The sequence below is a fragment of the Mytilus californianus genome, unplaced genomic scaffold, assembly GCF_021869535.1.
Source record: "Mytilus californianus isolate M0D057914Y unplaced genomic scaffold, xbMytCali1.0.p SCAF_1, whole genome shotgun sequence".
NCBI lineage: Eukaryota > Metazoa > Mollusca > Bivalvia > Mytilida > Mytilidae > Mytilus > Mytilus californianus.
In genome coordinates, this window is record NW_026262581.1 from 47,326,778 (window position 1) to 47,348,804 (window position 22,027).

At 32.5% G+C, this 22,027-nt stretch overlaps 1 protein-coding gene across 1 annotated transcript; it reads right to left on the reverse strand.

Moving 5' to 3' along the window:
- Positions 1–1,742: 1,742 nt before the first annotated feature.
- LOC127704034 (uncharacterized) lies at positions 1,743–19,821 on the reverse strand. The gene is made up of 9 exons (XM_052208001.1): positions 19,357–19,821; positions 18,526–18,644; positions 17,576–17,830; positions 16,519–16,656; positions 12,650–13,049; positions 11,379–11,549; positions 10,715–10,799; positions 4,732–4,863; positions 1,743–2,700 (listed from the first exon to the last, which is right to left on the reverse strand). Exons 1-9 carry the CDS (start codon positions 19,710–19,712, stop codon positions 1,780–1,782), a joined length of 2,577 nt encoding a protein of 858 aa, XP_052063961.1. The 5' UTR covers positions 19,713–19,821; the 3' UTR covers positions 1,743–1,779.
- Between the last annotated feature and the right edge of the window lie 2,206 nt (positions 19,822–22,027).

Here is a 22,027-nt window from a genome sequence, read left to right on the forward strand (position 1 = left end):
TCACTGTTCATGATTATAATGATGCAGCAAAAAAGAATATATATATATATGTAAAATAAATTTTATTTTTACATCATTTTTTTTTATGTAATTACCATCCACATTCATAAATGTAAACAAAACTCAAGAGCAGACATTTTACAGACACCAATTGATTTTTATCTAGATGGACCATGTCTCAATGATATAAAACAAACCACTGTAATTATCAAAACATTATGATAATATAACATCAATTTACAAAAAATATCCAGAATGAGAATGTGGATGACACTTGCAAAAGTGTATATTCTCAAAAACAAAAAAATAAATATGGGGCAGATTCAGTTTCCAAGGGACTCACTGAAACGTTTAATTTGTCCAATTTCATGAAAACTACAATCTCTGAAAATATATTTGCGAGTGACTTGGTCCAGTTTATACACCAATAAATTCCTTTAAAAAAGTGTTTAATCATATTATTCTTTAATTTTTTACCAAAAAAATTATTTTTCCACACTCGTAATCATCATCATACGTCAATACATGTAGTATATGTGTGTCATTGAATTGGCCAGGCGTATGAATTTATTTGTTGGTTAACGCAAAAATATGTACTCCGTGTAATTTGTTATCTGATAAAAAAATAAACTACAAAAAGTCTTATTTTCATTCAAATGAATTTTTTGTGTTTGTATTCAATTTAAAGATTAATGCAAAGTGAAAATAAATAGTTTTAACATTGAGTCGGATTGTGTTACTATCGCCTCATTGATTACAAAAAGAAGTTCGGTCAACATCGTCTATTGAAAAATAAACAATTTCAAGAACAACTACCCGAGGTCCTCTTGACCAATTATATCAAAGTATTCCCTAATATGCAAATCATATAAGAAGCATGATAATATAACATCAATTTACAATACATATCCAGGATGAGAATGTGGATTAAACTTGCAAAAGTATATATTCTCAAAAATAAAAAATAAATATGGGGCAGATTCAGTTTCCAAGGGACTCACTGAAACGTTTGTCCAATTTCATGAAAACTGCAATCTCTGAAAAATATTCCATTAAAAAAACTTTATATAAAGCAATAGTCTTGCCCTTAGATCAGATTGCTACAACAAATCTTAGAAAAATGTGGAAAAAGGGGTGGGGTAGGGATGGGCAAGATGGTAAAACTTTGGAACTGATACATTACTATATTGTTACTTTTATTCAACCTTATGAGTCCCCTCATTTCTGATTTATGGCCTAGCCTAATGCTTCTTAAGTTGGTTCATGTAAATGAAGTGAAGTTATCTCCCCTTTATTAATATTCAGTTGACTTGTATTGTGAAATAAGCACCTACTTTTGTATAAAAGTTCATAAAAATCTGTTGAAAAATTTGTCAATCAAAATAAAAATCTGTAAGAGAAATAATCCTTCAGGCTTCAGAAAGTTATCCACCAATATTGACTAATTGGAAAATATTTATATGTCATGTGATACTTATTGTTGCGTATCTGTCGAGGCAAACTTGGGTTATTGTACAAAATAGGAAACTGTGACAGATGTACATACAGAGTAATTACTAAAGGATGCTGCAATTTTATAACAGATCCCTAATTCTTATATATTTGAAGTGTAAGTACTCTTTGGTTACTCAAATTTTAGTAAAAACTTCAATTTATTCATAATCAACTTTTAGCAAGGGTTGTTTCAAAGGGTTAGATTTTTAGATAGGCAGAACCAATTTTTCTACTGAATTATGGCATATAAATATCAAATTTTCAGTCTTTAACCACATATACAGTCTATTCCTCTTTTTCAGAAAAAAACTTCTTGAACACATTTGCCGTTTTCCCTTTCAAACCATGTTCCTGCATGATGGATTTTACGCCATCTTCATTGTTTCTTTTGTAAGCAAGCTCCAAGTGATGAAGGCTGAGACCTGTGCAGGAAAGTTTCCTTGCAGTGTCTTTTGAAATAACTTTTTTAACAATGACACTAGAAAAACCCTCTACAATTGACAAATAATTAAACGGAAATAAATCCTTTGCAGAACATGTCTGTTTCAGTTTAAGATGGAACAGTTTGTATAAACTTCTTACATCCTCCTCAGAATTATGAGCATCATAAACAATCTCCAGAAACTTTTGAACTAATGTTTGTTGCTTATAATTTTGAACATCAGCTTTTGGTATTTCACGTTTTGCAATTTTCAAAGTGTCAATGCATCCATAAATAAGGTTATCAAAAGAACTCAGCAGATTAAACTCTTGTAACAAATTTCTTAGTACAGGTACATCATATGAATGGATGTTATGACCAACAAGCACAGGACGAGATTTTTTCTGTATCATTTCAATTAGTTGAAGTAAGGCTTTTCTTATACATACGCTTTCAACTGGAACACCATGGCAATACATTTGGTTTCTCTCAAAAGAGAAAGTAATGCCGGTAACATCACTGGCCTTTGATGAAATAGGTTGTCGTGGAGACACATAAAGATTTAGCATGTTGGTCCCATCATATGCTGATATTTGTGTTATATCAGAGGTTCTTGATAACCCAGTTGTTTCTAAATCAAACACGACATATTCGTCTATGCCTTCCAAAGAATATTTAGTTGGAATCTTTTCAATGTCTCTTACCGTCACATTTTCTTCAATTTGTGGTTGATATGTTTCTCCTTCTATAACTGCTGCTTTAATTTGTTGAAAAGTTTTCTTATGCTAAAAAAGACAAAAAGAAAATATTCAGAAAAATCTTTTGTTTATACCTTAATAATTTGATTTTGGATGTAACGCGTCTTCTGATTGGCTGACGTTGTTTTGTTTATCAGCTCATAGACATAATTTTGTCATGTGACCGTGACGTCATCAACGTTTTTTCATGATTTACTCCGGTTTAAAATGGAATTTAGAACTAAATTATAAGAAATGACTGTAATATTTTTTCTGTCTATTCGAAATAACATAAAAAATGTGGTGCACACTTTAAAATAACCCGCTACACGGGTTATTCAGTGTGCACCACATTTTTGATGTTATTTCTTCATAGACAGAAAAAATATTACAGTCCTTCCTTAATTGTGTTGTTACATGTACATTGTAAAATAAAGGGAATATAACTCTTTATAACCATATTTTTCTTTTGAAATGTCATCATCTTGTTTTCTCTCTATTTTTGGCCAAATTGCAATTCATATTGTCTTCGGCAATTTATATTATAGTTTACCAATTTAACAATTTAACATAATTCATGTAAGTTTCACCATGTCCCTGTGCTTATTAATATGTTGGTCTTCTAGTCCAGTCAAACTAATTGCAACAGAAAATGTTTAAGTTCTAATCTATAGCATTAAGCCCTAAATATACACAGAAAAATCTAACTTGAGGAAAACTCAAAATCAGCATTTTTTAAAATTTCCTATGGAAATTAGCATTGGAAGGGGAGATAACTCCGCAAAAATGAGTCTTCTTTTGTCAGTTTTTGGTTGATTTTTATTAAAATTTATGTAAAGGATGATACTTAGATGGGGTTATAAGTTTATATTTGACTATATTATATAATCTTCTGCTCATGAAATGTACAAAACCGAAGTGTTATGGGTATTTTTATTTTTTTTGGTGCATTTTTCATTAAAGAAATTGCAAATTTGTTGCTTTGTGACCATTTTGAAAAAAAAATGTGAAAATTTGGTATTGTTTATATCTGTATATTATATTTGTTCAGCATCTACCTTGTTTAAAGAAAATTTTATCAACAAAAAGAAGAATGTATGCTTAATTATTTTTATCAAATTTGACATTCTTTACCTTGACATGTTGAAAAATTCAATAAATGGTCAACTAATGAATTATGAAATCTAGATTGTAGCTTGATAAAAGATATGAAAACACCTTTAGAGTTGTTTGTTATACTCTAAAGACGGCTAAAATATCAAGAATCAATACATTTTGTTGAATAGAAGCGGTAAAGTTATAATTTTTTATCAATTTTCATTGATATTTCTGCCTTTTTTGCAGAGTTATCTCCCTTTTCAATGCAAATCTCCATAGGAATTTTAAATCGTGATTTTTTTAGTCTTCCTTTAGTAAGATTTTATGGGACTTTTTTCTGTGTATATTTTGGGTATAATGCTGAAGATTAAAACTTAAAAATCTTCAGTTGCAATTACTTTAAGGTTAGGGTCAAATTTATGCTAGATTGACTGGACTATTCTGTATTTTTAAAGTTGTGGTGTAATTATTCTTGAGATAACTTCTCTTATATATGCCACATCATGCTTTCAATTGTAAGACAGTTGATACACTAAAATCTAAATAAGACACACACCACCTATTCTTGGCCCTCGTTCCTATCCACATTGAAATTTTCACTTCAAAACATTTCATGGAAGCGAGATCAATAGACCTGTATTTATACAGCAGAGGGTACTGCACTGGTTAATAGAATTTTGGATACACCTAACAAGGCACTTCATATCTGAGAAACAGGCTAAATATGCCTCCAATTTTAGAATTCAATCATATACTTCTGTATTATTAAAAATTATCACTAAATTGCAGTGAGGTGAGACTTATATATTTCTTCCTGTTGAGGCTTTAATGTGACTTTGAGATGAAGAACCTCAATAAAAGAGCTGTTCCTTTTCTTTTTGTGTGTTTTTTGTTGTACATGTACTGGATACCCCATATCCTTTGTTTTTTCTGTTATATGGCTGTCACTAAATTGACAAATTATATGCCATGAAGTTTTACCTTTCTTTTAAATCTGTCACGTTTGAAATGAACTGAGGAGCTATTCTTCTTTTGCCAGAGTCTCTTTCTGTCAAACCTCTGTCCAACTCTAACAGAAATTGTGCCTGGTGACAGCAATGCTTTCTTGTTAACCTAAAACAAGGTAAACTAGTGAGAAATGTTTTAGATGACAAAAATCATAAACCTTCCCTTTAAATTCTATATTCGACCTTTGGATAAGGTCACATGAAGGTCAACCACACACTGCTTTATATTCAAACAATTAAAAACCAAATTAACATCATTTATGGTGTGGACAAGTATTGCTGAGAAAAAGTTGATTAAAAAAACACAATTAAGTCCAATTTGAACTTGATCACCTTTGTAAGGTCATTCACCTTTGTATATAATTTGACAACAAGAGGCTGTCAGAGTGACAGCAAACCGGATTTTCCTGCAGAGGTCGAACCCTGAACAGTTGAGCAAGTATGGACACTACATTTAAGCTTAAAACAGCTCTGAATTTGGATTGTGATTGAATATTTGACACAGCATAGGTTTGTGACACAAAATGAATGTGGTTTAAGAACTGAAATACTTGAAATTGGACATTTAAATACCTATTATGGTCCAATAGCAAAAATCTAAGTACATATTAGAATCAGCATATCAAAGAACCCCAAGAATTCAATTTTTGATGAAATCAGACAAAAGTTTAATTTAAGACCCTTTGGACCTCAATGTGGACCAACTTGATAAAGGAGCCCACAATCCAAAATCTCTCAATACATGTTAGATTCAGCATTTCAAAGAACCCCATAAATATTTTTTTTGTTGAATCAAACAAAGTTTAATTTTGGACCCTGATTTGGACCAACTTGAAAACTGGGCCCAAAAATCTAATATTTCAATACAGGTTTAGATTCAGCATTTGAAAGTACCCTATATATATTTAATTTATGTTGAAATGAAACACAGGTTAATTTTATCCATAATATTTTCTGTGCAAAGGGAAATAACTCAAACTGGATAAATAGTTCTCTAAAATAAGATATGATGCAATTTTTCAAATTATAACCAATAATATGATAACAACAACCAGTGATGACTAAGTTCTCTAAAATTAGATATCATTTATCACTCAAACATTGCTAGAATCAGCATATCAAAGAACCAAAGAATTCAATTTTTGATGAAATTAATCAAAAGTGTAATTTAGGACCCTTTGGAACTCAATGTGGTATTATCTTATTAATAATGAAAAGAAATACAGGTTTAGATTAAGCATTTCAAAGAACCCTATATATATTCAATTTATGTTGAAATCAAACACAGTTTAATTTTGGACCCCAATTTGGACCAACTTGAAAACTAGGCCCAAAATCAGAAATCTAAATATATGTTTATTAATAGACAATATAAGCTTAGTTTTTAAAGGAGTTTACTCCATCAAAAAAAAAATATATATAGCATTCAGAAAATTAGTTTTTCCAGAATAACAAACAAACTTGCCACAAAATTCTACAAACAATTTACCAAAGAAAAGAAGAAAAAAATCCAAAATTTTATTTATCATTAATACAATTTCATTTCAAAATCTATAAAACTTATCAGTAACAAGAAATAATTGTAACAGAATGCTGTTACTAAGTCTCCCAAACAAAGCTCCAATAATTCGTCATTCCCATTGTCCCTTGACATTGGGCAATGTCCAGTACAAATTGGTTTATGATATGCATTAGTGACGCCTATGGATTGACCCTGTATGTCATTCAAATCTTCTTTATTTTTTATGGTTTAGGGGTGGAGATCCCGACCGTTTACAAGTTCATATATGGTTTAGGGGTAGGGATCTTGACCATTTACAAGTTCTTAAACAGGAGGGGGTGGGGTGACCCCAGGGGACTCGCCTTATATTTCATTTGATTTGTTTTATTGTCCCATTCAAGAATATATATGGTTTAGGGGTGGGGATCTCGACGGTTTACAAGTTCTTAAACAGGATGGGGTGGGGTGACCCCAGGGGACTCACCTTTTATTTCATTAGATTTGTTTTATTGTCCCATTCAAGAATATATATGGTTTAGGGGTGGGGATCTCGACTGTTTACAAGTTATCAAAAAGAAGGGGGGTGGGGGTGACCCCCATGGACTTCCCCTATATATCATTTGATTTGTTTTATTGTCCAATTCTAGAATATATATGGTTTAGGGGTAGGGATCTTGACCATTTACAAGTTCTTAAACAGGAGTGGATGGGGGTGACCCCAGGGGACACACACAGTACAATTACTTATAGAAATTTCAAAAATTTCAACCAAAATGAATTTTTATTAGATCTGCAAACTACACCTTTTCATAAAATTGAATTTGAAGAAAACCCCTCTGACTGTCTACAATTGTTTTATGATATGTTGAACAAAGCTTTAGATAAACATGCTCCTGTTGTTAAAAAGAGAGTTAAAAGGGACAGACAGCCTGATTGGTATAACAGTGAAATCATTTATGCTAGGAATATGAGAGATAAATATAATGCACTTGGTTTATGGAGTGAGTATAGATTTTGGAGAAATAAAACTAAACATGTCATAGATAGCTCAAAAAAGAATTATTATAAAAATATGGTAAAAGACTCCAATGACCCTAAAACTTTATGGAAATGTCTTCACAGTCTGAACCCAAAAGTTAAAAATACACCATATGAGTTAGCCACAGAAGATAACAATACAACTAAAAGTAAAAAATCAATAGCAGAAACTTTTAATAACTTTTTCACTTCCTGTGCTGAAAAATTAAGAGAACAAGGAAGTTATACACCTGTAAACAAAGCAGATTTCAGTAATCTTGGCAAATTTGTTAAAAATAAATTACATAAACATGATAAATTTTCTATACCACCAGTGATCATGAATGAGCTATTTAATGAGTTAACAAAACTTGATATAAACAAAGCATCTGGTATGGATAATATAGGACCAAAAATCCTAAGATTAAGCGCCCCTGTTATTGCATCACCTCTCACATACATATTTAACCGAATGATAGATACTGGTATATATCCTTCTTTACTGAAGAATGCTAAGGTAACACCAGTTTTCAAGGATGGTGACAAGCTTTTAGCAACAAATTACAGACCTATATCTGTTCTTCCAACTTTATCAAAATTAATAGAAAGGCATGTTTCTAATAACATGTACAAATACTTATCTAAACTTAACCTTTTACACCCTACACAATCTGGTTTCAGGCCGCAGCATTCTTGTCAAACTGCACTTATTAATATCATTGACAAATGGTTGCAAGAAATGAATGATGGTAATTTAAACCTAGCAATTTTATTAGATTTTAAAAAAGCTTTTGATTTGGTAGATCATGACATTCTTTGCTTAAAGCTTGAAATTTATGGATTTAGTGAGGCTACTGTTAGTTTTTTCAAGTCATACCTGAATAACAGAAAACAGCAGGTAAACATTTGTAATGTTTACTCTGAACAACAACATGTAAAATTTGGTGTCCCCCAAGGTTCTATACTTGGTCCTCTATTGTTTGTGCTATTTATAAACGACCTTCCCTTATGCATTGAAAATTGTGAAACAGACCTATATGCTGATGACACCACTCTTCATAAATCAGGGAAAAACATAGAAAATATACATGATGATGTTCAAGAAGATTTATACAGGGTTGAAGAGTGGTGCAAAATGAATAACATGTTCATTAATGCAAATAAAACAAAATGTTTGGTTACTGGAACAAAGCAGAAATTATCAATTCAGACTTATCAACCAAACCTAATAATAGATTCAAAAGTATTACAAAATTCTTCATGTGAAAAATTATTAGGTGTTAAAATTGACAGCACACTTAACTGGAGAAATCAAATTGACCAAGTTTGTGCTAATATATCATCCAGAATATACCTTCTTTCTAAAATAAAGAAATTTTTAGATATAAATGCAAGAAAAACATATTACAATGGATATATTCTGCCCCTGATTGACTACTGCTGTATTATTTGGGGTGAATGTAAAAATGAAGGGATAGCAAGAATTTTAAAACTCCAAAAAAGGGCAGCAAGATTAATTCTAGATGCAGATCCTTTATCCCCCTCAGCCCCCTTATTTAAAAAACTTGGGTGGATGACAGTTGACAATAGAATAAAATACCACAAATATTTACTTCTATATAAATGTATGCGTATGGAAGCACCAATGTACCTAGTTCAAAAGTTTAAACTGAAATCAGATAATAATCCTTACTCCCTGAGAGGCGTCACTCAAGGTAATCTGATAGTTCCTAAGCCAAAAGCTGAGCTATTTAAGAAATCTTTTGTTTATTCTGGATCAGTGTTATGGAATGGACTACCACACAAAATGCGTAAAGCTCAAAACACTTATACTTTTAAACAAAGTATCAAGAAGTACTTAACACAGTCCTGATAAGATTATATTTTCTACAATGTATTTGTATATTCTTTTATTTTTATTTGTATTTGATTTTTTGACTACATGTACATCTTGAACAGCCTTATATCTTATCATGTTAGTAATATTACATTGAACTAATTGACTGTAAATTAACTTTGTGTAAATATCTGTTTTTGATTGTATTGTAATTTGTATGTGAGGGCCTCAGGGAAGATTAGTTTATTGTAACTAACTGAGTTTACCCTCTTTAAATAAAGAATTTATTATTATTATTATTATTATTATATTTCAATTGATTTGTTTTATTGTCCCATTCAAGAATATATATGGTTTCGGGGTGGGGATCTTGACCGTTTACAAGTTTTCAAAAAGAAGGGGGTGGGGGTTTCCGCATGGGGATCTTGACCGTTTACAAGTTTTCAAAAAGAAAGGGGGTGAGGGTTACCCCAGGGGATTTCATCTCAATTTCATTTGATTTGTTTTATTGTCCCATTCAAGAATATATATGGTTTAGGGGTGGGGATCTCGACTATTTACAAGTTATCAAAAAGAAGGGGGGTGGGGGTGACCCCCCATGGACTTCCTCTATATATCATTTGATTTGTTTTATTTTCCCATTCAAGAATATATATGGTTTAGGGGTGGGGATCTCGACGGTTTACAAGTTCTTAAACAGGATGGGGTGGGGTGACCCCAGGGGACTCGCCTTTTATTTCATTTGATTTGTTTTATTGTCCCATACAAGAATATATATGGTTTAGGGGTGGGGATATCAACCGTTTACAAGATAAAAGCACATTCTCAAATTGAAGGGGGGTGGGGGTAAGAATATATATGGTTCAGGGATACTTAATTATCTACAAAATGTCTAATAATGAACAGTAAATTTCAAATTTCATTTATACAGTCCTACTAGTAAATTTTAAACTTTATATATACAGTCCTACAGATCTTATCAGGAAACAGAAAATTTTCAAATAAATCTGTCACTCCAATGATATTATATGTTAAGATATAACCCAGATCTAATTAATAATTAATAATGTAATTAACCTCAAAATGTCTAATAATATAGCTTATCATCATTACCACTTAGGAAATAGATAATTTTCGAATAAATCTGTCACTCCAATTTTTATTGTGAGATAAGACATTATGCTTAGTCATAAAAAAGATAACAAGAGTAAAATATTTGAAAATTCCACTTTTGGATTTTAAAAATGGCTAAAACACAAAGGAGATATACTTATATCTTGAAAACTGAACTAGACCTTCATTAAGTCCCAGGAAACAACATATTTAAATTTGAAAAAAATTTGTTAAAGCGTTTTCATGTTATTGTGCTGACACTGTTTGGCAGCCGCCCGTAGGACCGCCCAGCCGCCCGCCGTACATCACCATTTTAATAACCAATATTTCCTTCCAAAATCAGGTTAAAAATCACTGTGTCAGTTTTCAAATTATTGTTTAGAAACCTAAAATGACAGGTCACAAACATTATACTATGTTTATGTTACATGGGGTAAAATAAAACAGGAAATACACAGTATTTATAATATATAAGCTGTAACACAATACCTTGTTAACCCAGGTATAACCTTCATTCTTCTGAAGAACTGCAGCTGAAACTCTTGCTTTTAATGAGCTGGTTCCACCATATGATCTACAAAAAGAAATTTCACAGTTAATATTGTAAAGCAGCTGTCAGAAGATTAAACTAGCTAAAATTATTATAAAACTGTTTCAGGGGGAATAACTGTTCAAACATTTTTGAATTGTTCACTTTTGTTTCATAAGATCTCATATTAGTTTTTAAAATTTTGAAATTATATCTATAAAAGTTTTGGAGTTGAATCACAAAACCTTTGCCACCTGTCGTCTCCTAGGCCTGCCCCCCTCATATCAAAAATTTAATTTTATAAAGTGAAACTTAAATTCATGTTAAACTGTTTGCACTGTTGGTTATTTTTTGTTTATACAGTGATATCAAAATGAAGGATTGTTTTTTAAGAATATGCTAATGATCATAGTTTAAAAAAGAATTCTGCCAAGTCAGTTTTCAGAGAAAAAAATTCTGAAATAGTCAATTTTCTAATGACAGATAAACAGCAATCATCTCCCTTTGAAATTGAAAGAATTCTATTTTGTATTGCTATGTTTATATTCATTTTCTTTGTGTTTGATGTTGGAATCATTTTGGGATGTTACTGAAAGGTTATAATCAATGTTTTTAGTTACTGACCTATTTTTTGGAGCCTTGCTTGCAACTATATTGTTGAAGTTTTCATTGCTCTGTGTTGAGCCTAAATCTACAAGTTGGCTTGATCTTTTCTTGTAATTTTCTGTCACTGTCTCTAACTGCTTACGCAGGTTCTCATTTGTCAATGGTTCACCTTTTGGGAGATGTTTATATCTGAAATGATATCAAAGAAAATAGTTGAAATGTCATACATTATATGAATGTTGATTTATGGGAATGTTTCAAATTGATCTATACTGTACAATTTTATTTACCTGTCCATTTAGTTAAATAGCTTGCTTGAATATTCCTAAAGAGGCTGAACTGTGTTATTCATTATGTATTGTAATGCGTTTTTTTTTATAACAAGGATTTTGATTGGACAACATCACATATCTTCAGGGGGTAAAACTGATGATGTACCTGTTGGATGAAATTTTTTGCGCTGTGCCAGATGACATTTCCAAAATATAAAAACAACAAGAATGTGTCCCAAGTACATGGATGCCCCATCCGCACTATCATTTTCTATGTTCAGTGGACCGTGAAAATGGGACAAAATCTCTAATTTGGCATTAAAATTAGAAGGATCATATCATAGGGAACATGTGTACTAAGTTTCAAGTTGATTGGACTTCAACTTCATCAAAAACTACCTCAACCAAAAACTTTAACCTGAAGCGGGACAGCCGAACGGACGGACGAACGAACCGACATATGGACGAACGGACGCACAGACAGACCAGAAAACATAATGCCCATAAATGGGGCATAAAAATTTATTGAGAAAATAAGACTTGTGCATAACAATAACTGTGTTGTATTTGAATATTTGCTGATGGTTTTATCTTACATTTTTTAGTCACCCGAAAACTCATTTGGTGATAGTAACAGCACAGATGGAATAGTCCATTGGCAAGTATTCAAATACAACACAATTATTGTTCAATTCCAGGAAAAAATGTTCTTCAATTAACCATTACAAGTCTTTTTATTGTCTGTAAATTATTTTGGTACTAATGATCCTATAATTGTATTTACCTGGAGAAAAACCTTTTGTTTTTGTTTGTTTTATAGAATGAGAGGATGTACTTGTTTTATTGTATATTGTTTTTTTTCTGCATTTATATGACAAAACTGGTTGTCAGCATTTAAAATAGCAATAACAGCTCCCAAACTTAACTTTTGTTCTGGCATATATCACTCATAATAAAAATATAAAAAAAACGTTCATATATATGTATAACATCCTTCAAATTTAAAAAAATTCAAACCTGTATGTTGATGGTTGCTTGGAATATGTGCACCAATCCCCAGAACAGCCTGAATGGTCTCCAAAGAGGTGTGGAACTATACTGTCTAATCTTTCACAAAGTTCATCCTCCTTTGACTGTTTTGAACTTATAGCATACATATAGCATCTAAGTATGTAAGGAATAACTCCTTTCCCCTTCAGCTCTCTGTACTTATTTGCTGCTGCATACAGTTGTTTCGACAGATTTTTCTTGACATGGTTCTTGTCGTCTCTTTTTTTAATTTTTTCAAATTTTTGCTTCAGCCTTGATGTTGTTGTAGAGTCATTATCTGCGTGAATAATGCCAACTGTGCACCCTCTGTCGTCCATCCTTGTAACCATGGATAAAGCCATGTCAGGCTCCATGCCTTTACTTGACCCTGTAACAAAAAAGGACATTGTAATTAATACAATTAATTACGTGAGAACTGTTTTGGATGACTGAAACATATTTCATCTCCCTTCTTATAACTAACACAAGAGTGGACAAACTGAAATGTCTCGCCTTCTTTACTAATCATTGATATTATGTTGATAGTCCTAAATATAAAGCTTTATTACAACTGTCACATAAACTTAACATTAACCAAGTAAACTAAACATTGACCAATGAACCATGAAAATGAGGTCAAGGTCAGATGAACCATGCTAGGCAGGCATGTACAGCTAACAGTTCTTCCATACAACAAATATAGTTGACCTATTGCTTATAGTTTAAGAAAAACAGACCAAAACACAAAAACTTAACACTGAGCAATGAACCTTGAAAATGAGGTCAAGGTCAAATAAAACCTGCGTGACTGCCAAATAGATCATAAAATATTTCCATACACCAAATATAGTTGAACTATTGCATATAGTATTAGAAAAAAAGACCAAAACTCAAAAAACTTAACTTTGACCACTGACCATGAAAATGAGGTCAAGGTCAGATGACACCTGCCCGCTAGACATGTACACCTTACAATCATTCCATACACCAAATATAGTAGACCTATGGCATACAGTATAGGAAAAACAGACCAAAACACAAAAACTTAACTAAAACCACTGAACCATGAAAATGAGGTCAAGGTCAGATGACACCTGCCAGTTGGACATGTACACCTTACAGTCCTTCCATACACCGAATATACTAGACCTATTGCTTATACAGTACACACAGAGAGGATGTAATCTCATACTCCCAACACTGATTCTGGTGTAACACAGTGTCATATTGTGAAACACAGATTTCTCTCCCAAAAAACACCAAGTAATTACTCCCATCTGGTAGGGTTTTATGACCTGTTGATTGTAGGTAAGAGTAATAAAAATCAACAAAGCATGACTGCATGGTCTGACAGTGACATAATTACAGGTCAACTATTCTCTCACTTCTTCCTATTTCAATCATTTCCTATTTAGTTTTATTTCTGAAAGCACTAAAAAAAGGTTAACGAAATGATTTTTAAAATTTTTATACAAATATGTATTTTTAGATTGGAAAATTATTTACATTCTTTCAAAATCTCATAATCAAGAATGGCAACTTGATATTTACAATAAGTTGTATTTATAGTCAGTTTAAACATATAGATATTAGTATATACATGGTTTAAAAAATAATAGTAATGATACAAAAAAAAATAATGAATAAAATAAAATAATGTAGATAAATTACATATATACATGTATATAATATTTATATAATCTTCCTTTATTTCTTATCATTTAAATTTAGAAAAAACGATTGAATAAATTCAATTAAAATATATGTCTTTATTTTCTATTAATAATACTCCACTTACAGGTGATGTTTTGTTTGTTTTTGTATGTTTCTTAGGTATGAAAAACCAACACTGTCAGAACAAATGCTGAATATAATTTTACTAAATAAAGTTGTACAGGATTCTTTAATAAAATCAGATTATAATATGTCTCTGATTAAATTTAACAAATCTCACACTTTTCATCATTTTTGTGACTGTCATTTAATGACAGGAAACACAAGAAATGTTTATTGTAGTCATCAACTACTGGCACACTTCAAAGGTAATCATAGCAATAAAAATCATGTTGTTGGGAGAAACCACACCAAGGTAATAAACAATTAAGGAGTTTTAGGGAGGAATTACTCCAAGTTTCTCCCAATTTCCTCCCAAGATTTGGAGAGAGTTGCTGGAGTTTCTTGGTGTGACACCAAGTTTTTACACAGTGTAGGGAGTATGAGATTACATACTCTCTGTGTGTACTGTAGTATCTGAGATATGGACTTGACCACCAAAACTTAACCTTGTTCATTGATCCATGAAATGAGGTCGAGGTCAAGTGAAAACTGTCTGACGGGCATGAGGACCTTGCAAGGTACGCACATACCAAATGTAGTTGAACTATTGCATATAGTATTAGATAAAAAGACCAAAACTCAAAAACATAACTTTGACCACTGAACCATGAAAATGAGGTCAAGGTCAGATGACACCTGCCCGCTAGACATGTACACCTTACAATCATTCCATACACCAAATATAGTAGACCTATGGCATACAGTATAAGAAAAACAGACCAAAACACAAAAATTTAAGTATAACCACTGAACCATGAAAATGAGGTCAAGGTCAGATGACACCTGCCAGTTGGACATGTACACCTTACAGTCCTTCCATACACCGAATATACTAGACCTATTGCTTATAGTATCTGAGCTATGGACTTGACCACCAAAACTTAACCTTGTTTACTGATCCATGAAATGAGGTCGAGGTCAAGTGAAAACTGGCTGACGGGCATGAGGATCTTGCAAGGTACGCACATACCAAATATAGTTATCCTATTACTTATAATAAGAGAGAATCTAACATTACAAAAAATCTTAACTTTTTTTTCAAGTAGTCAACCATGAAAATGAGGTCAAGGACATTGGACATGTGACTGACGGAAACTTCGTAACATAAGGCATCCATATACAAAGTATGAAGCATCCAGACCTTCCACCTTCTAAAATATAAAGCTTTTAAGAAGTTAGCTAACGCCACCGCCGCCGGATCACTATCCCTATGTCGAGCTTTCTGCGACAAAAGTCGCAGGCTCGACAAAAACTAAATTATTTGACATTGTAGTCTAAGAATAAGGTAATTTAAAGGTCATGGTGGTACACAACACACATACTTGATTTGTAAGTGCATAGCCATAAGGCGGTGTTATGACTATGCAATCATAAACCAAATATCATTGTCCTTTTTTCAAGGACCAAAACAAAAAGTTATGTTTTTGTAACTGTAATAATTAAAACTAGACTCATTGAGATGGAAGCCATCTCTGTGGGCCTCGCTGTGAATAATGTGTGGAAATTTGTTTGTATCTTTACCATTATGGTCATGTGATTGTCAACAGAACCAAAGTTTTTTTACCTTGACCTTTGACCTGGGAAGTTGTACATACATAAAGACACACCCTCTGGTGTTGGTTAATATACATGTTAAGTATAAACTTTGAAATCATAATGGTTCTGAAGATATAGAGCAGACACAATCTTCACCATAGGACATGGGTTGTCAACTGAAACCCAAGTATGAAATCATAATGATTTTCTAGATATAGAGGGGACACAACTTGTTACAGACGGACAGACTGGTCACTATAGGGCAACCTCCATTCGGAAAGATTGCTATAAAAAATTATTTGTTACAAATGTATGTGCTAGCTATAGTTACAACTTGTGATATTCTTATTGTTGTCTGGATAACTAATTTGCATAAACTAAAACAGATTGTGGATATGGTGACGTTTTCACAGAAGGCTGGATTTACCTTAAATCTTTGGATTTTGCTGGAAAAAAACGTTTTAAAAAAATTGTTGTTTGTGTACCTTGCCAATTACTGTTGCATTGATGATTTGGAATTGTTTCCTTTCTTCCCAAATGATGCTGGCATATACTGCAAAGTTTAGTTCTTATATCATAGTCTAGAATTTTCCCTGTCTTTACACCAACTAGACTGGAATGTCCTGAAATATACGAAGTCCGTGTCCTTTTTAGTCACATAAGAAAAGGTCAAAAACAGTTTCTGATAATTATATTCAAAATAGAAAAAAAAGGATAATGTTTGCAAATATAACTTAAAAGGTTTATCTATATGACACAGATGTAAATGTGAGTTTTGCTTAGCTTTTTTTGCTGTTTAGCCATAAGTTACAAATAAACCTAAAAATTCCAATGTCAGGTATCTGTTCCAATATCACAATCTACCTTATTACCAAATTTCATTGAAATAAAATAGTAGCTGAGAAATGGACCTTTAATTAGGCCATTAGTTTTCTTGTTTGAATTGTTTTACATTGTCCTTTCTGGGCCCTAAATAGCTGACAATGCGGTATGGACTTTACTCATTGTTGAAGGCTGTACAGTGACCTATAGTTGTTAATTTCTGTGTCATTTGGTCTCTTGTGGAGAGTTGTCTCATTGGCAATCATTATGAATCATACCACATCTTCTTTTTTATACTCAACACATTACTGTAGGGTAGAATGGCCTACTTTTTAGTGAACCCCAATGTGCAGTACTACTAGTTATTCATATGGTATATCTATTGATCAAATATCATTGGTCTACCATGTACAGTAGGTGAGATATGGACTTAAACATAAAAACTTAACTAAAATTGGGAGGAAAGGACAGATATACAGAGGGACAACGGTAAACCTAAATGTACCTATGATTTTCATAGTTGGAACCTAAATAGTTATTTTGGACGAGTTTATTGATGTGTAAACCTGACAGAATTAAAGACTAACATGCATATTTTAATTTTTACATAAAGTCCTTCTGACTTGATTCAGTTTATATGCAATTCGGTAACCTAGTGAGCACACATCAATAAACTCCTCCACTTTTATTTCTATAATATTACTGATGTTGACATGATACCTGTGTTACTGTTATATTGCCAACCAGAGCCTCTTGTTTGCCAGCCAGCATCAAAACTGCATTCTAATTCATCACTTGGGGAAATAGCTTTTTCTTCTGCACTAGCAGTTTTACAGGAATCAGATGCCTCATCCATAAGTGACAATGCTATACATTTCTCCTTCTTTTTCAGTGTCTTGGGATCAGGTGGGGGTATGTTACATGTGCTGAGAAAATTCACAACATGATCAGGACCCATTCCAGAGTGCATCATTGCTGAAATCATTATGATTTACTATGATTATCAATTTTTACCACCTACATACTGCATATATATATATCTTTATCAATTAAATTAATTACAATTCAATAATAGAGCTCAGGTGACAATTGATAAAGCTACAACCTAGTGAGCTCACAAAATTCAATGTCAAAGTTCATTATGACATTTTTAATATTCAAGCAGAAATACATAGAAATTATAACTTCCTAGCTTACTTAAATCAATTTAAGGCCATCTTTAATAAATTATTGCTTTGCTGTTTACCAACTAGTGTGGGTATAAAGATAAGATTTTTTTTTCTTTTCTGAATGATGCTTAAAACCCTCTTAATTCAAAATAGTGTTATAAAAAAATAGAATAAAAATTTTCATCCCAGGAAATGAGAAAATCTTTTTCTTAGTTTACTTAGGCAAGTTTTAAATTAGAAAGAACAATATATACATCCCCTGCAGTGATTTGTAATAGCTACGCTGTAAGCCATAGACATATTAGCAATCCTTGGTGTAAGCAACACTGTAAATAATAAATTACACTACATAGTACACAAATTTGAACACCCCATACCCATGTCATGAGTTTGAAAGAAACTACTTTAAAAAACATTAAACGTGTCAGAATGATAAATAAAATAGAATTAATAATCTAACTTTCCTACTTTTTTTCTTACAATAAAGCTTTTTGCACATACCAAGAGCAACTTTTGAGTTGATATCAAATGCTCCTTTTTCATTCCGCTTGCCTGTAGATACCAGTTTCATACCAGAGCATATCTGACATACCACCTCCAAAAGACTTCCTAAGCCGTACCTGTAAGATAAAAATTTAATATACTGAAAGGTAGCTGATATCATTTTGTTTTATCGTGAGGCCAAACTTAAAATATATGTTGTTTCCCCTTTTTAGACCCAAATTTTATATAGTGGGTAAGTACTGGGTAGGTACATGTACAAAAATGTACCTGAAGGTTCATGTAGGAAAAATATCTTATTTAACATTTATGAAAGGAAATTTACAAAAATGTCATGAAATTTATATTTTTTATTATTTATCAAGAGACTTGAAAGAAAACAACTACATTTTGTATTTCTATTTAGAATGTCAAAACAAAACTTTTTGAGTAGGGACATTTTTCTTGTGTAGGTTGCATTATATAAGGGGAAGGGAAAAGAAACAAAATTCAATTTATATAAGATGTGGTATGATTTCCAATGAGACAACTCTCTAAACAAATCTCAACAAGAGACCAAATGACACAGAATTTAACAACTATCGGTGAGTCAGGGCCTACAAAAATGAGTAAAACCCATATCGCATAGTGAGCTAAAATGTATAATAGGCAAAGAAACAATCGCTGTCCTGTTAGTATTGATTTCCTACAAGGGTTTGGATTGAGAGAAAAATTGTAAAGATATCTGCCAGCAGGACATATTTGAAAGTGAATTGCAATCATATTCCTACAAACTTCACATGGTTTTGATAGTTTGTAAAAAATGAAGGGGTGCTAAAAATTATTGTTTACCTCATTTCACCTACTATATCCTTCAGATAGAGTGGGGTGTTGCATCTGTTGCAGAAGAGTTGTTCCGCTAGCACTTCCAACTCAACAACCCTCCTGCCTTCATTCCATAAGATGTTTTTACTGTGTCCGATATCAGTTGAAACAGTAACATTGGAGGCTATGTTCTCAACTGATACCGGTGTCTCTTGAATCATTGTCGGTTCTAATGGCAATTCTCCCCTCGTACCGTAATCATGGTCTCCCCATTGAGTAAATTTATCTCTCTCGTTCAAAGTGTTCATCCTTTTAGATTTTTTGAATCTGTCGTTCTTAATAAACCGACCGCGAACACGAAGGCGGTCGCAGTCGTCTGCCATTTTCTTTGTTTACCTTGTCTACCGATTGCGTAAAAAAAGAATCGGAACCGATTTTAATTACGCAAAATGCACGTGCTATAATAGGTCATGTGATACCCGTCCGTCTCTACCTTAAGAGATTTATCCAGCTGAACTGTTGATTTTAACGAAAGAAATCTCTGTATTACTGACAACTGATATCACAAACTTGTCAAAACATTTACTAAATTTTATCATCGGTACAAAGACATCATTCGTGAATATAAATCAACGTGCAGACATCTTATACGTTCAGGTATTTCACATCCACTCGCTTATGGTAATAATCTATACAAAGCACAAAAATGTCGCCATTCACCTCAAATCCTAATCAAACCTCTAAACAGACTTATTTCGAAGGGATATAGTTACGATACTGTTGTCAGGTCATTAAAGATGGCATTTTTGGAATTAATATTGATTCACTCGAGGGGTCTTTGCATCGGAAATAAACACATTTATTCTGAAACCAGTTGTTGGCATGATACGGGTTATGTTCTTCTCGTATATTTTATAACGGGAGGAATTGTGCTTGATTTTCATATGATGAAGACATAATCTTTCAATCAGTTTAATTGAGGTCTGGAGCTGGCTCGTCAGTAACTGCTAGTAGTCCTTTGTTAATTTATGTATCATTGTCATTTTGCTTAGTTTCTTCTGTTACCTATTCTAACATCGGACTCGGACTTTTTCTAAACTGAGTTTTGCTGTGCGTATTTGTTTGCGTGTTTGTTTATTCTATATTGGCTAGAGGTATAGTGAGAGGGTTGAGATCTCACAAAACATGTTTAACCCCGCCGCACTTTTTCGCCTGTCCCAAGTCAGGAGCCTCTGGCCTTTGTTAGTCTTGTATGTTTTTTTTTAATTTTGGTTCATTTATATGTTTCGGAGTTAAGTGTCATTTTCACTGAACTATACACATTTTTGTTTAGGGTACAGCTGGAGCCCACCTTCGGGTGCGGGATTTTCTCGCTGTGTTGAAGACCCATTGGTGGCCTTGGGCTGTTTTCTGCTCTTTGGTAGGGTTGTTGTAACTTTGACACATTCCCCGTTTCCATTCTCAATTTTATATAGTATTTTCATTGAGCTGAGATCATTGTCAGCCATATGCATTTCGTGTGAATTATGATTTGAAAAGACCCTTTATTGTTAGGTAAGATGGTTGAAACATTTTGGATATATTTACCATTATAACAGTCAGCACAAGGTATGTATTGTTGGAGCATTACATTATTTCTGTTATATTAAAGTATTGTATGTCCATTTGAACGTTGTCTTCAAGAAAGTCAAATAAAAAAAGCATTCAATACACCAAAAACTGCTACCAGCGATAAGATCCGAGTTGTTTTTGAAACAACTTGCATTATTCAACTTTTATGATTATTTTGGAAATCTAAATTTGTGTTCCTTGTCAAAAACAATCTCATGAATTCCTACACTTATGATACAGAGATGATCCTATAGTAATTTACAGTTTTTGTTGCCAAACCGAAATTAGAAATCACCACCACGGTAGAACAAAATAAAACCATACTTTAAATACTTGCATACAGATTCTCAGAATACATCAAAACTATTTTTTAGTTTTTCGTGCCTACCACTTTTTAAAGTAAATTAAGGTATCATCATGTTGGAATTCCAAACAAATAGCTAACTCTCTTAAACAGTCGTGAACATTATAACCAGAGAATGAATAAATGACACTTGGTTAATTCTGAGGTTTTGCTTCTTATCTTAAATCAAGATAGCTCTGACATAGAACCCTAGAAAAATTCTAGAAAACATATGATGGGGCACGACCATGCATGAATTATCTAGAGAAAACACTATCAGACATACTAACACTAATTTAACAATTACTATCCACACTGATCTGTGTCCACACTTGTTCTCTTAAGACAAAATAATTTATGTTTTAAAAATAACCTTCTGCAAAACACTGTAATTGTCAATTGCACATAAACAGTAAGACGTTATAAGTTTGCCTCTGGTGTCAAACATTAATATCAGACTTTTTCGAGCTTTTTAATGCTTCAGAATGGATTCATATTTAACCCAAAAAACCACCTTTAGGTGAAACATGTGAGTGTTTTGTATAGTATTGAAAAAATCAAAATCCTCCGTTATCATGGAAAAATAGTCCGTTGTGACACTTAAAGTCACTTTGACCTAAGAAAAAGTTATTTTCGTAAAATGCCTGTTCCAAGTCAGCAATGTGACAGTTTTTTTTTTATTCGTTCTGTTGGTTGATAAAGTCTAACGTTTAATTTTGTCAGTTTTTATGGACTTCCTCTTTC

What these genes read in the sequence shown, in the direction of transcription:
- LOC127704034 (XM_052208001.1), bottom strand. Translation starts at nt 19,712, where the DNA reads ATGGCAGACGACTGCGACCGCCTTCGTGTTCGCGGTCGGTTTATTAAG. An exon ending in AAGCAACCATCAACATACAG is followed by an intron (nt 11,550 to 12,649) that starts GTTTGAATTTTT and finishes ATATCATTTCAG; the next exon opens with ATATAAACATCTCCCAAAAG. An exon ending in GTTATACCTGGGTTAACAAG is followed by an intron (nt 4,864 to 10,714) that starts GTATTGTGTTAC and finishes ACCTTGTTTTAG; the next exon opens with GTTAACAAGAAAGCATTGCT.